We start from the raw sequence: 12731 nt of genomic DNA, 5'->3' as shown, positions 1-12731 counted from the left end.
TTTTTTTTTTTTTTTCTTTTTTTTTTTTAAAGATTTATTTATTTATTTAATTTCCCTCCCCTCCCCTGGTTGTCTGTTCTTGGTGTCTATTTGCTGCGTCTTGTTTCTTTGTCCGCTTCTGTTGTCGTCAGCGGCACGGGAAGTGTGGGCGGCGCCATTCCTGGGCAGGCTGCTCTTTCTTTTCACGCTGGGCGGCTTTCCTCACTGGGGCTCCCCACGCGGGGGACACCCTTGCATGGCACGGCACTCCTTGCGCGCATCAGCGCATGGCCAGCTCCACACGGGTCAAGGAGGCCCGGGGTTTGAACCGCGGACCTCCCATATGGTAGACGGACGCCCTAACCACTGGGCCAAAGTCCGTTCCCAAGATTCCCCCTTTCAACCTTTATTGAAAAACCCTAATTTAAAGTACCTTACCTGTTATCAGCTAATAGGCAGTTACATCCCAGAGAGCATAGGCAGTACATATTTTGTAGAGTAAGAAACCCATATTGTTCTTTTTTTGAACACCAAATCCTCCCAAGATAAAAAATTTACAGGGTAAAAACATGAACTTACCTGTGTGTAGCACCAGCTCTCAGCTACAGGGCCACTCGACATTTCTGCCGGAGGAGGAGGACTTGGAACCCTTGACATCGCCAGTTTGAAGGCTAAACGAGATTTCCAAAGTAAGGAAGCAAATATCTCTATTCTCTCTTCACCCTGGCCAGATGCAAGAAGCAAGAAGGCTTTAATTAGATTGATGGTGTGCTATCTATTTCTGTTTGGCCTTCCAGTGACTGGAAACATTATCTCCTGGTTGGAAAGTTCTACCCTAATCATTCAAATGGCTCCTAAGCATTCAGGTCCCAAATTTAAATGTTACCTCAGAGAAGATCACCTAATCTAAAGTAGTTTAAAGTAGTCACAATTACATCATCCTATTTTAATTCTTTGCACAATACTGAAAATATCTTAATCAAATGAATTTACTCAAAGGGCATATAAATTACATCTATGAAAAGATTGCCTGAGAGGAGACAGCATAGTTAACACCAGCCATACCCTTACCCCTGGCTCCTTCCCTTGGGATACAAATACTCCACTCCTAAGGGAAAATAACCTTGTTACCCCTTTAGTTACTGCCTCATCTTCTACACTTCACTGCAAACATAAGAGTAGTCTTACATTCCTAAATCCACTGCTACCTGCTCTCTTAAAGGCAGTATTTATACCTTTCTTAGATGCGTTCAGTTCTCTACAGCATTAGAAAACTCTCCCCTTTACAATATGGTACCATTCTATTTTCCAGATTCTTCTCCTTGCTGTTTTCTGATCATCTCTCAATATCTTATTGGATTCTCTTCCTTTACTGCTGTTCCTCAATTATTGTCTCACTCTACATTCTCTTTCATGGCAATCCTACCCATCTCAACAGCATCTCAATGTCTGTTTTTTACAAATGCTCCCCCAATTTTTCTAACTCTGACCCCTTTTATAAACCTCGGACCACTTTCAAATAACTATTATATTCCTCAACAGGGTGTCCCAGTAGCAAATCAATCCAACTCAAAATTCTCCCCTCCAAGAAGGCTTTTCAAAACACAAAAGCCATTCAAAAAAGTGCTTTTGGGTAGAAATAAATTTTACTATAAACACCATAAATAAAGCCAAAGAGCAAACCACAAAAAGAAAGAAAGAAAGAAAGAAATACTTGTATACAACACATAACGAAGGGGTGACAATGTGAAATTATTTACCTGAGCCCTGTGATCCTGGAAAATGAGGAAGGTTAAGAAACACCCCCACCTTCCGTATTCCAGAAAGTGGATTATTGCAAAGAACGATCCTTCCCCATATGACTTAGGTAATACTTGAGAATGCTCCCCTTGTTTGCTTATGACAAGGCCAGACATAGACCCTCCACACTCCTTTTCTTTGCCTCATAAATGATTAGCTGAACAACTTGTCTCCATTGATCAATTGGATCAAGATGCTTATTAACCACACATTGGTTAAACTCCTCTCCTTCCTTCAGACTCCTGAATTTCAAGGGTGTCTCCCAGAAAACAGGCTGTTTCAGCATAAAATATTCTCACCTTTACTACGTGATCACACCAACCTTTCATCCCACTTCCCTACATCCAGTTCTTTCCTCTCTATAAAAGTGAAACTCTTTTTGCTTAACTCTTGAGATGCTTGCAGACCTTATGGTCAGAGTGCTCTTCCTATTACAATTAGTTCCCTCCCTCTTTTGGAATAGACCCTTACCCCCTTATAATAATCCTTCTAAATAAAGCTTTTCCTTACCAAGTCCATATTTATTTTTCATTTGACAGGAATATTTTTATTAATATATATATTGATGAACTGTTTCTACAAAATCAATAAGAAAAAGGCCAACAACCCTATATAGATGCTTACAAAAAAAGAGAAATACATAGTATAAAAATAGTTCTTAAACATTTCATACCTATCAGTAAGAAAAAAATCAATCCTTGCCATGCATGGAGAAATGGGAACCCTCCTACATTACTGGTGAGTATATTATATATTATAGATAGGAATTTTGCCATATCTAGTAATATTGAAAATATGCATACCCTAAGACTTAGTAAATCTACTTTTAACTACATATGCACTAAATCAGAGATTCTCAAACCTAAGTATGCATCACATTCACCTGCTGAGCAGACTGCTGGGCCCCATCCCCAGGGTTTCTGATTCAGAGGTCTGGCATGGGCCAAAGAATTTGCGTTTCTCCCAAGTGATCCTGATTCTGCTGAACTGGGAAGCATACTTTGAGAACCAATGCCCCAGAGAAACTCTACGCACAAGACAACATACATAAGGGTGTTCAATGTGGCACTGTTTATAACAGTGAAAAACTAGAAATAAATTAAAATTCCACTAGTAGGGTAAACAGGTATCTTTAAATCAGGTCATTTCCATGTAATGGAAAACTATATTTTGGGATTTAAAATTGTTCATGCAATTTGTGATTCCAATCAAGAAAAGAGATCATCTGCTACTGTAATAATCTCTAAGGTAGGCTTACATATGGTGGAAAACATATAATCACAGAACTGTTTCTTTGTCCAGTAACAAGTAAATGCACCTCAGGCAGTATCACAAATTCCAATTACCATTACTATCAGTAGGAGCCAGTAAAAAATTCAAAATTCATACTTAAAACTACTCTTTGGGGAAGCAGATGTGGCTTAAGTGATTGGGCTTCCGCCTACCACATGGCAGGTCCCAAGTTGATGTCCTGGGTTCAGTTCCCAGTACCTCCTGGAAGTGAGCTGGCACTGCAGGGGCAAGCTGATGCAACAAGACACAACAAAAGAGACACAAAGAGGAAAAACAATGAGAGACACAACCAGGCAGGTTAGGTGGCTCAGGTGATAGAGCACCTCTCTCCCATATTGGAGGTCCCAGGTTCGGTTCCTGGTGCCTCCTAAAGAGAAAGAGAGCACACAGCAAACTGACACAGAGAGCAGACAGCAACGGCAAAACAATGAGGTCGGGGAGTGGGACAAATAAATAAAAATAAATCTAAAAAACAAAATTTTTAAAAACCCACTACTTTTTGGGTGGGCTGACAATGAAGATGTGAATTTTATGTTAGGTAAGAGCTTAAAATTTGGCTCTGGAGATATGGGTTGCAGGCTCAGCACTACACTGAATGATCATAAAATACTAATTCAAGCTTCTTCTGAAGTTAAAAAAAAAAACCTGCAAATTTACCTAACAATTAACAATTTAAGAATTCTCTAAGACTAAGAAAAGACCAAATATTAAAAAACAATTCATTTTTAATACCTTAATTGTTGCTACTGAACCATGGTCCATTATTACATTCAGAAAAAAAAATACTACTATGGTCTTGGCTACTTTTTTCACCTTTTTTCCTTCTGACTTGTTTTGTAAACCAAGTATTCCTTTTTTTTTTTTTTTTAAAGATTTATTTTTATTTATTTAATTCCCCTCCCCTCCCCCGGTTGTCTGTTTTCTGTGTCTTTTTGCTGCATCTTGTTTCTTTGTCCGCTTCTGTTGTCGTCAGCGGCACGGGAAGTGTGGGCGGCGCCATTCCTCGGCAGGCTGCTCCCTCCTTCGCGCTGGGCGGCTCTCCTTATGGGTGCACTCCTGGCGCGTGGGGCTCCCCTACGCGGGGGACACCCCTGTGTGGCACTGCACTCCTTGCGCGCATCAGCACTGCGCATGGGCCAGCTCCACACGGGTCAAGGAGGCCCGGGGCTTGAACCGCGGACCTCCCATGTGGTAGACAGACGCCCTAACCACTGGGCCAAAGTCCGTTTCCCAAGTATTCCTTTTAATAACATCACTTTCTTCCTCCCCGCCTCCCCTTTTTTCCTTTTAATGTCCAAAACACAGTAGCTGGTAGAACGGGGAGAATGAGCCTCAGATTCAGAGGAGTTCTAACCACATAAAGTGCTGAGAGGAAAACTGACTTGGACAGCACAAGTCTAATTTCACTCATAGCAGGTGTCACTGACAAGTGTTCATCAGCAAAGTAGCCTGGTGCCACATGAACTCTAGCACTTTCATGCCAGTTGCTGCAGACACTGAGCAGAGAAACAATTTTAGAAAGGAAAGGTCTATGGGTCACAGTTTGAGAACTTTTGCAGGAAACAACTAGCACCAAAATATATTGTTCCTGGTTTCAAACAAAGTTCAGATAAGACCGTCAAAGTTCTCTAATGTGAAATTTATTTTCCAAAGCTTATCAAACTTCCTAGTATGCTGAGAACTCTGAGGCTGAACACATCTCAGTTATATACCATCATTTATTTCTCTGCTCCCTCTATTAAATCCTGACCTGTAAGGATAGATCTCTTCTGAGTCACATCAAAAATATACTTTGAAACACCTCTATTGCTGTGATAGTGCTCAAATTCCAATGTAGGTAATATCAGCTAGTAACTAACAGCAATCTAATAGAATGCTTCCTAGTAGGTATGAGACCAGGAAGAAGTTACTCATTCTTGAAGAGTCTTCAAGTCAGTCAGTCATAATACGTCAACAGAAAGGGCCTAATTCTCATGACAACGACCACTGCACGTTGCACAACCAAGGCTTCAAAAGTTGAACAAATTGGGCTATGAAGTTTTGCCTCACCCACCATATTCACCTGACCTCTTGCCAACTGATTACCACTTCTTCAAACATCTCAACAACTTTTTGCAGGGAAAATGCTTCCACAACCAGCAGGATGCAGAAAATACTTTCCAAGAGTTCGTCAAATCCCAAAGCATGGATTTTTACACTACTGGAATAAACAAACTTAATTCTTTTTGGCAAAAATGTGTTGATTATAATGATTTCTATTTATTAATGGTTAATAAAGACATGTTTGAGCCTAGTTATAATGATTTGAAGTTCGCGGTCCAAAACTGCAATTCCTTCTGCACCATATACTGATATATGTCATATATATGTCAATATAACATGATTTCTAACTAATGTTAAACTTTGGGATATAGACAGAAGTAATAAAAGTGTATTAATACTGTCTTGATACACAGATAATGCTTTCAACCTACACAATGTACTTTTCTGCTTTCTTTTTTTTTTCTTTTTTTTTTTTTAAAGATTTATTTATTTATTTAATTTCCCCCCCCCTCCCCTGGTTGTCTGTTCTTGGTGTCTATTTGCTGCGTCTTGTTTCTTTGTCCGCTTCTGTTGTCATCAGCGGCACGGGAAGTGTGGGCGGCGCCATTCCTGGGCAGGCTGCTCTTTCTTTTTCACGCTGGGCGGCTCTCCTCACGGGCGCACTCCTTGCGCGTGGGGCTCCCCCACGCGGGGGACACCCTTGCGTGGCACGGCACTCCTTGCGCGCATCAGCGCTGCGCATGGCCAGCTCCACACGGGTCAAGGAGGCCCGGGGTTTGAACCGCGGACCTCCCATATGGTAGACGGACGCCCTAACCACTGGGCCAAAGTCCGTTTCCCCTTTTCTGCTTTCTTTTACACTATGAACACTTCTGTTGTCTCCAGCAGTCTTTAAGTTCCTTAAAAGGGACTTGAAATTATTCTATTCTTTGTATCCCCTTACTATCTAGTACAGCCTGCCAGAAACTGAAGGCATTCAGTAAAAATACATGTATGGCCGAAACATTTATCCAGTTGCATTAACTTCTTTTCTGAAAAAGGCACTATGAACAATGCTGAGTGTACCAGATTTGCAATGTAACAAAAATCATTAATTTGCTCTCTTGGATGAGTTATATACAAAGCCAAAAACTCCTAGCCTGCCTCCTCAAGTCCAAGCCCTGGTAAAAGTGAGTTTTTCATCCAGTAACAAGTGTGTATCTTCACTTTACAAATAAATTTTATACAAATCAGAAACTAATTTGACTAAACTCTTAATAATCAGAATCCTTTCAGGAATAGAATATGAATTCCCTGTAAAATAGGGACACATGTCCCAAAAGTTTAAACAGCAGTAAATGCAGAGCTAAGCTAGAACACTGTCTGAAAAGTGTTACAGTCATTTTTCTCTCTCATTTATTCTCTATGAGCATTTCTCTATCTTCAATCTAATCCACTCAACCAGAGAATTAAAAAAAAAATCAACACAAAGTTAGGTATATCCTATACATGCTATCTATGCGTTAGCCTTATGTCCATTGGTCTTAAAATGAGAGAAATAAGGGAAGCAGACTTGGCTCAATGGATAGAGCATCCACCTACCACATGGGAGGTCCGTCATTCAAACCCAGGACCTCCTAGACCCGTGTGGAGTTGGCCCATGCGTAGTGCTGATGCGCACAAGGAGTGCTGTGCCATTCAGGGGTGTCCCCCGCATAGGGGAGCTCCACGCACAAGGAGTGTACCCTGTAAGGAGAGCCGCCCAGTGCGAAAGAAAGTCCAGCCTGCCCAGGAGTGGTGCCGCACACACGGAGAGCTGAAGCAGCAAGATGACCCAACAAAAGGAGACACAGATTCCTGGGCCACTGACAAGAATAGATGTGGACACAGAGGAACACACAGAGAGCAGACAACTGGGGGGGGGGGGGGGAAGGGGAGGATTAAATAAATAAATCTTTTTTTTTTAATTAGAGGAATAAGATCATGGAGATAAGAGATTTAACCATAAAATTGTTGTTTTACAGGTCAAAAAATAGTCAAATACTGGCAATTTCATACAGTTCAATATAATACACAAACACGCACAAGTTAGATGCTTAGGAACAGAGCTTCTTGGTTTGTTAGGGACATTTTAAAAAGCCTGTCACTTTTTTTTTTCTTTTGGTTTAAAGCCTTGTACAGTTTCCAAGTAAGGAAAAATCCCAGAGTCATAACTATTTTAAACCTGAGAGACGTTTGCATTTTCCAAAGGGAAGATGCCAAAAAAAACTGTTGACAATAAAAAGAAAAAACACTATGGAAAGACCTGGGTATACTCATTTTTGAGGAACTTATGTGATCTTAAAGGAGTTTTTTCAGTTCTTCTGTTACAATGTCCTGAATAATATACGGCCCAGGAGGTAATAATTTTTTCCTTATTATCTCAAGGACAGATTATTATTACAGGTCACACTGACTTCCTCTGTTGCAAGGTTTGAATGACTTTTGAATATTTGTTATAAGTAAACTTTTTGCAGTCCAATCTAGTCCAACAAAATACTAAATGCACTTTAAAAAATATTTAGAGAGGGAAGGAGATGTGGCTCAAGCAACTGGGCTCCCGTCTACTATATAGGAGGTCCAGGGTTCGATTCCCAGGGCCTCCTGATGAAGGCAAGCTGGCCTGAGTGGTGAGCTGGCCCACACAGAAAAATAAATAAAATAAATAAGTCCAGAAAAAAAAATTGAGAGATACTTCTTAAAATGAAACTAAGGGCAATTAGGAGAGACATCAATCAAAGGACTGAGGTCTTTCATCAGGTTCATGCTTTGTAAAATTTACAAGTTAACATGACTATTTTTTTTTTTAAATCCTTAACACTATACCTTTAAAGAGATTTATTAACAATATTAAGTGAATCTAAATATCAAGAAGAAAAAACACCAACAGTCTAAAAGAAAAATGGGCAAAGAACCAATGGTTTATAGAAATGGCAATATAAATGTCTTACATATGTGAAAAGATGCTCAACCTTCATTCAAAATAAGATAAATGAAAAATTAAACCACACAGCCACTCACACTTTGAATTGCCAAAGATCAAAATGTTTGATAACACTTGCCCAGGGTAAGGAAAACATTTCTGGTTGAAGTATAAATTGCTACAATCTTTATGAAGGGCAATCTAGTAGCACCTAACAACAACAAAAAAGTGCACACCCTTTGATCCAGCAATTCCACTTCTAGAAATGTATCTCTACTGATATATATATATATATATATATATATATATATATATATATATTTTTTTTTTTTTAAAGATTTATTTTTATTTATTTAATTCCCCTCCCCTCCCCCGGTTGTCTGTTTCCTGTGTCTTTTTGCTGCATCTTGTTTCTTTGTCCGCTTCTGTTGTCGTCAGCGGCAGGGGAAGAGTGGGCGGTACCATTCCTCGGCAGGCTGCACTTTCTTTCGCACTGGGCGGCTCTCCTTATGGGTGCACTCCTTGAGCGTGGGGCTACCCTACGCGAGGGACACCCCTGTGTGGCACGGCACTCCTTGCGCGCATCAGCGCTGCGCATGGGCCAGCTCCACGCGGGTCAAGGAGGCCCGGGGTTTGAACCGCGGACCTCCCAGGTGGTAGACTGACGCCCTAACCATTGGGCCAAAGTCCGTTTTCCTCTACTGATATATTTTAAATGACAAATATAAACGTTTATTCAATGTCACTATTTGTAATTACAAAATACTAGAAATAAACTAGAAGCCCATCAACAGGGGATTAAGTAAATTATGATACCAACAAGCAATGTAATAATAAGCATCTGTAAGAAAAGGATGAGGAAGGTCTTTCTATTTAAAAAGGGCAAAAAAAAAAATGTTTTAATATATAAAGAATATTTCTGAAGAGCTACACAAGACTATAAGATTACCAGTTACTTCCAGGGAAGGAAACTGAGCACCCTGGGTGGTAAGGAGTTAAGTCTTGTGAATATATTACCTATTCATCTTTTTTTTTGTTGTTTTTTTTTCTTTTATTATTATTCAAATAATCAAAATATTTAAAAGGGGATTAGCAGCCTTTACAATTAACTTTTCCAAGTTTTGAGACAGGTTATAAATCAGACCCATAAGAGAGACAAGATGCTAATTTTCAGTGGCTTCCCAAGGCTATCAAACAACATCCACACTTCTTGTCATGACTGCCACAACCTCTGCCTTCTTCCTTGGGCCTCCCAGTCACTATGTGTAGTAGTCACTTGAACCTGTAATTTTGTTCTGTGAACACATCAGGCTCTTTCCTCAACACGGAAAGCACTTTCTTCCCTCAGAACTTTTCAGTTGGCTCCTTCTTGTCATTAGTTTCCCTATTAAATGTAACATCCTCAGAGCAGTCAGTCTTCCCTGACCACCCAATCTGAAGGACATCACTTACTACCACTGTCTGATTAAAAAAATTTTTTTTTTCACTTGTCTTCCCCACTACAAGTTAAGCTCAATAGGAGAACAGCATTTCCCAGAGCCTAAAATGGTATCATAACAGGCATTCAATAAATACTTGTTCAATGAAATTGTTGAATAATTAGAGTCTTTCTCTTTGGGAAATTATACTCTTCCTTAATGAGTTCTAGTCAATAAATTAAAGTTTGGGAGTTGCTGAACAGATAATAGCTATAGGAACCCAGAAATACTTATATGGCAACAATAACAAAGAAAAACTATCAGTTAATTACTCCAATTCTGAAGAACTCATGGAATACATTCTAAAGGTCTATTTAGACCTTTTTCCTTTTTTTTTTTTTAATTAATTAAAAAAAGAAGTCCAAGAGAACTTGGAGGAAAACAGAAACCTGCAGGGTCAAACGGGGAAGTTCCTGAACCAACAAAATAACAATAATATAAGAATATTTCCTAAAATAAGTATATGTCAATCCTGGTTACAGAAGTAGTACCATTACTACTGCAGGTGTTAGGAACTCAAAATGTCCAGCATTCAGGCCAGATGTCTAAGTTATTTCAGGTTAAATTCTAAACAATAGAATTCCAATACATTGATAAAAGTGAGGTAGAGCCTTACCATTTTCTTAGATTTCACTTATAATTTCCATACCTGACATGAAGTTTGAGTCCCTTAACAATAACGTGAGGAAAAGATATTTAACATTAAATACATACACGTGGCATGTGTATACACAGGCACTTCTTATAAGCATATCTAGACACATAACTAAGTTTTTTCTATACCAGGCTAAGACATAGCCTAAAGTAAAACATATTTCTGGCATAGCCAAATATTTATCTAATTAAGAGATGAACTGTTCTTGCAACTCTTATATATAAGGACATTTCAGAAACAAGTATTTTATATTATTACATACGCATGTCAGTGCCTTTAAGATTTTCCCAGCTTACAAATATCTCCTAGGCTGGCATAGACTCTAAAATGATTGTGAGGATTAGACATGCTTTTGCACATAAAAAGACTAATTTTTCCTCATTCTCTTCAATCTAAATATTCTAAGAGTTTTACAGAAATAAACTGGCTACTAAGGCTCATCCAGACAAAGTCAAGTTGAAGATGAATGAGAAAGTACATGAAAGAATCTCAAACTTCTGAAAGCAGTGTGATAGCCAAGAGAATGCTCCCACTGTACCAAGTCTCAGTGAGCAAGGGCTGTTTACAGCTTTATGGCCTTTCTCTATAGGTTATAAATAACTGCAAGTGGTCTTGTTCCCAAGAACTTAGCAGCCACCTTAAAGGTTAAAATGCAGAATAATTCTCACCTTGGATGCAACTTTTTCAGTAACAAAAAAATCAAAGAGCAGAAACATTCACTGCCAATTAAGTTAAGAGTTGGGGTTATCTCTCCCCTTAAAAACTAGCCATTATGCAAGAATTGTTGATATAGATATATTAGCATAATTCCCTACCCCAAAAATACGTCCAGGGAGAATGGAATGCATGCTCTGCTCCAAATGCAGAGGTTTATCCTGGAAAGGGGCAGATACCACTCAACTGCCCTGTGAGATTTTAACTCCAGACATTAAAAGACTTCTTGAGTTTTTATTTTGCTTCTTAATTTAGTCAGAAATCACTAGTGACTAAAGTGACAACATCAGAGGAAAAATTCCTGTCTCCACTTGGCTGGAATCCAGGAGAATAAACAAGAGCTGCAACAAGCACAGGCTTCACAAGGTTAATACTTGTCAGACGAAGTACTGCTAAGTACAGAATCCCTGCTAGGAAGAAAAACTCCTCCAGCTGCTTTACGAAAAAGAAGGAAGAAGGAAAAAGGAAGAAAAAGAAGAGGAAGAGGAGAAGGAGGAGGAGGAGATGGACAGACAGAAAGAGGAAAAGGAGGAAGAAGAAAGCAGCAAATAGAGCTCATTAGATTAATCTTATCCACAGAGAAATTTCAAAGTCCCTCATGTGAGAGATGTCATAAATGGAATGGTATGCACCCAAGTCAGAAAAAACCTGATTATAAAGGGGCTGTTTCACCTCAGAGTTGGTCCCAGTTCCAAGGAAAACACCTTTAGAAATGAAGTTAGAGGAAGCGGATGTGGCTCAAGTGATAGGGCTTCCGCCTATCATATGGGAAGACCCAGGTTCGATCCCTGGGACCACCCAGTGAAAAAGAAGAGAGGGAAGTGGATTTGGTTCAACTGATAGAGCATCTGCCTACCACATGGGAGGTCCAGGGTTCAAACCCAGGGCCTCCTGACCTGTGTGGTGAGCTGACCCTTGTGCAGTGCTGATGCGCGCAAGGAGTGCCGTGCCACACAGGGGTGTCCCCCACATAGGGGAGCCCCACAAACAAGAGCGCGTCCCGTAAGGAGAGCCACCCTACGTGAAAGAAAGCGCAGCCTGTGCAGGAGTGGTACCGCACACATGGAGACCTGACACAGCAAAATGACGCAACAAAAACACAGATTCTCGGTGCCACTGACAAGAATACAAGCAGACACAGAAGAACACACAACGAATGGGCACACAGAGCAGACAACGGGGGGGGGGGGGGAAGCAGGGAGAGGGGAGAGAAATGAAAGAAAAAAGAAAAAGAAAAAGAAGAGAAAGCATGCCTGCACTGTGAGCCAGTGCCCATGTGGCGAGCTTAGTGCCCATGCGGCAAGAGTTCCTTCATGGTGAGCCAGTGCCCATGCATGTGAGTCATGCACCAAGATGATGGTGCAACAAAAGAGAGACGAAGGGGAGAATCAAGGTGAAGCACAGCAGAAACCAGGAATTGAGGTGGCACAACTAACAGGGAATCTCTCTCCACATGAGAGGTCCCCAGGATCAAATCCCGGTGAATCCTAGTAGAGAAAAAATGAGAAGAGAAGACCAAAAAGAGAAATAGATATAGAAGATCACACAGCAAATGGACACAGACAGCAAAAACAGCAGTGCAGGGGAAGGGGGAGAGGAAGGAGAGGGAATGAAATAAATAAATACGGAAACAAATCTTTTAAAAAAAGAAAAGAAATGAAGTTAGAAAGGCAAAACCAGCAACTTCTCCATTCCCACAAATTATAATAATGTGTTGATTCCACTGAATGGCTTGGGCAAAATCTCTAAGGCCAAAAGAGCAAACTTGGGGAGAATGAAGATTTTAACGCATTCCACACGTTATCAAAGATTGCTCCTCTGGGCTGAG

General features: G+C 40.2%; 1 protein-coding gene across 1 annotated transcript in view; it reads right to left on the bottom strand.

The window, feature by feature from the left end:
• The window catches only part of SPOP (speckle type BTB/POZ protein), a 98334-nt gene that overhangs the window by 22249 nt on the left and 63354 nt on the right, over positions 1-12731 (bottom strand). The window contains exon 2 of the mRNA XM_058284020.2: positions 559-702. Within this exon, the coding sequence (XP_058140003.1) occupies positions 559-636 (78 nt within the window). The 5' untranslated portion in view covers positions 637-702. The remainder of the gene's footprint in view (positions 1-558; positions 703-12731) is intronic.

This window comes from Dasypus novemcinctus, chromosome 21, assembly GCF_030445035.2.
Source record: "Dasypus novemcinctus isolate mDasNov1 chromosome 21, mDasNov1.1.hap2, whole genome shotgun sequence".
NCBI classification, from domain to species: Eukaryota; Metazoa; Chordata; class Mammalia; order Cingulata; family Dasypodidae; genus Dasypus; species Dasypus novemcinctus.
The sequence above is the reverse complement of the archived record's forward strand: the minus strand, read 5'-3'. Positions and strand labels throughout refer to the sequence as shown.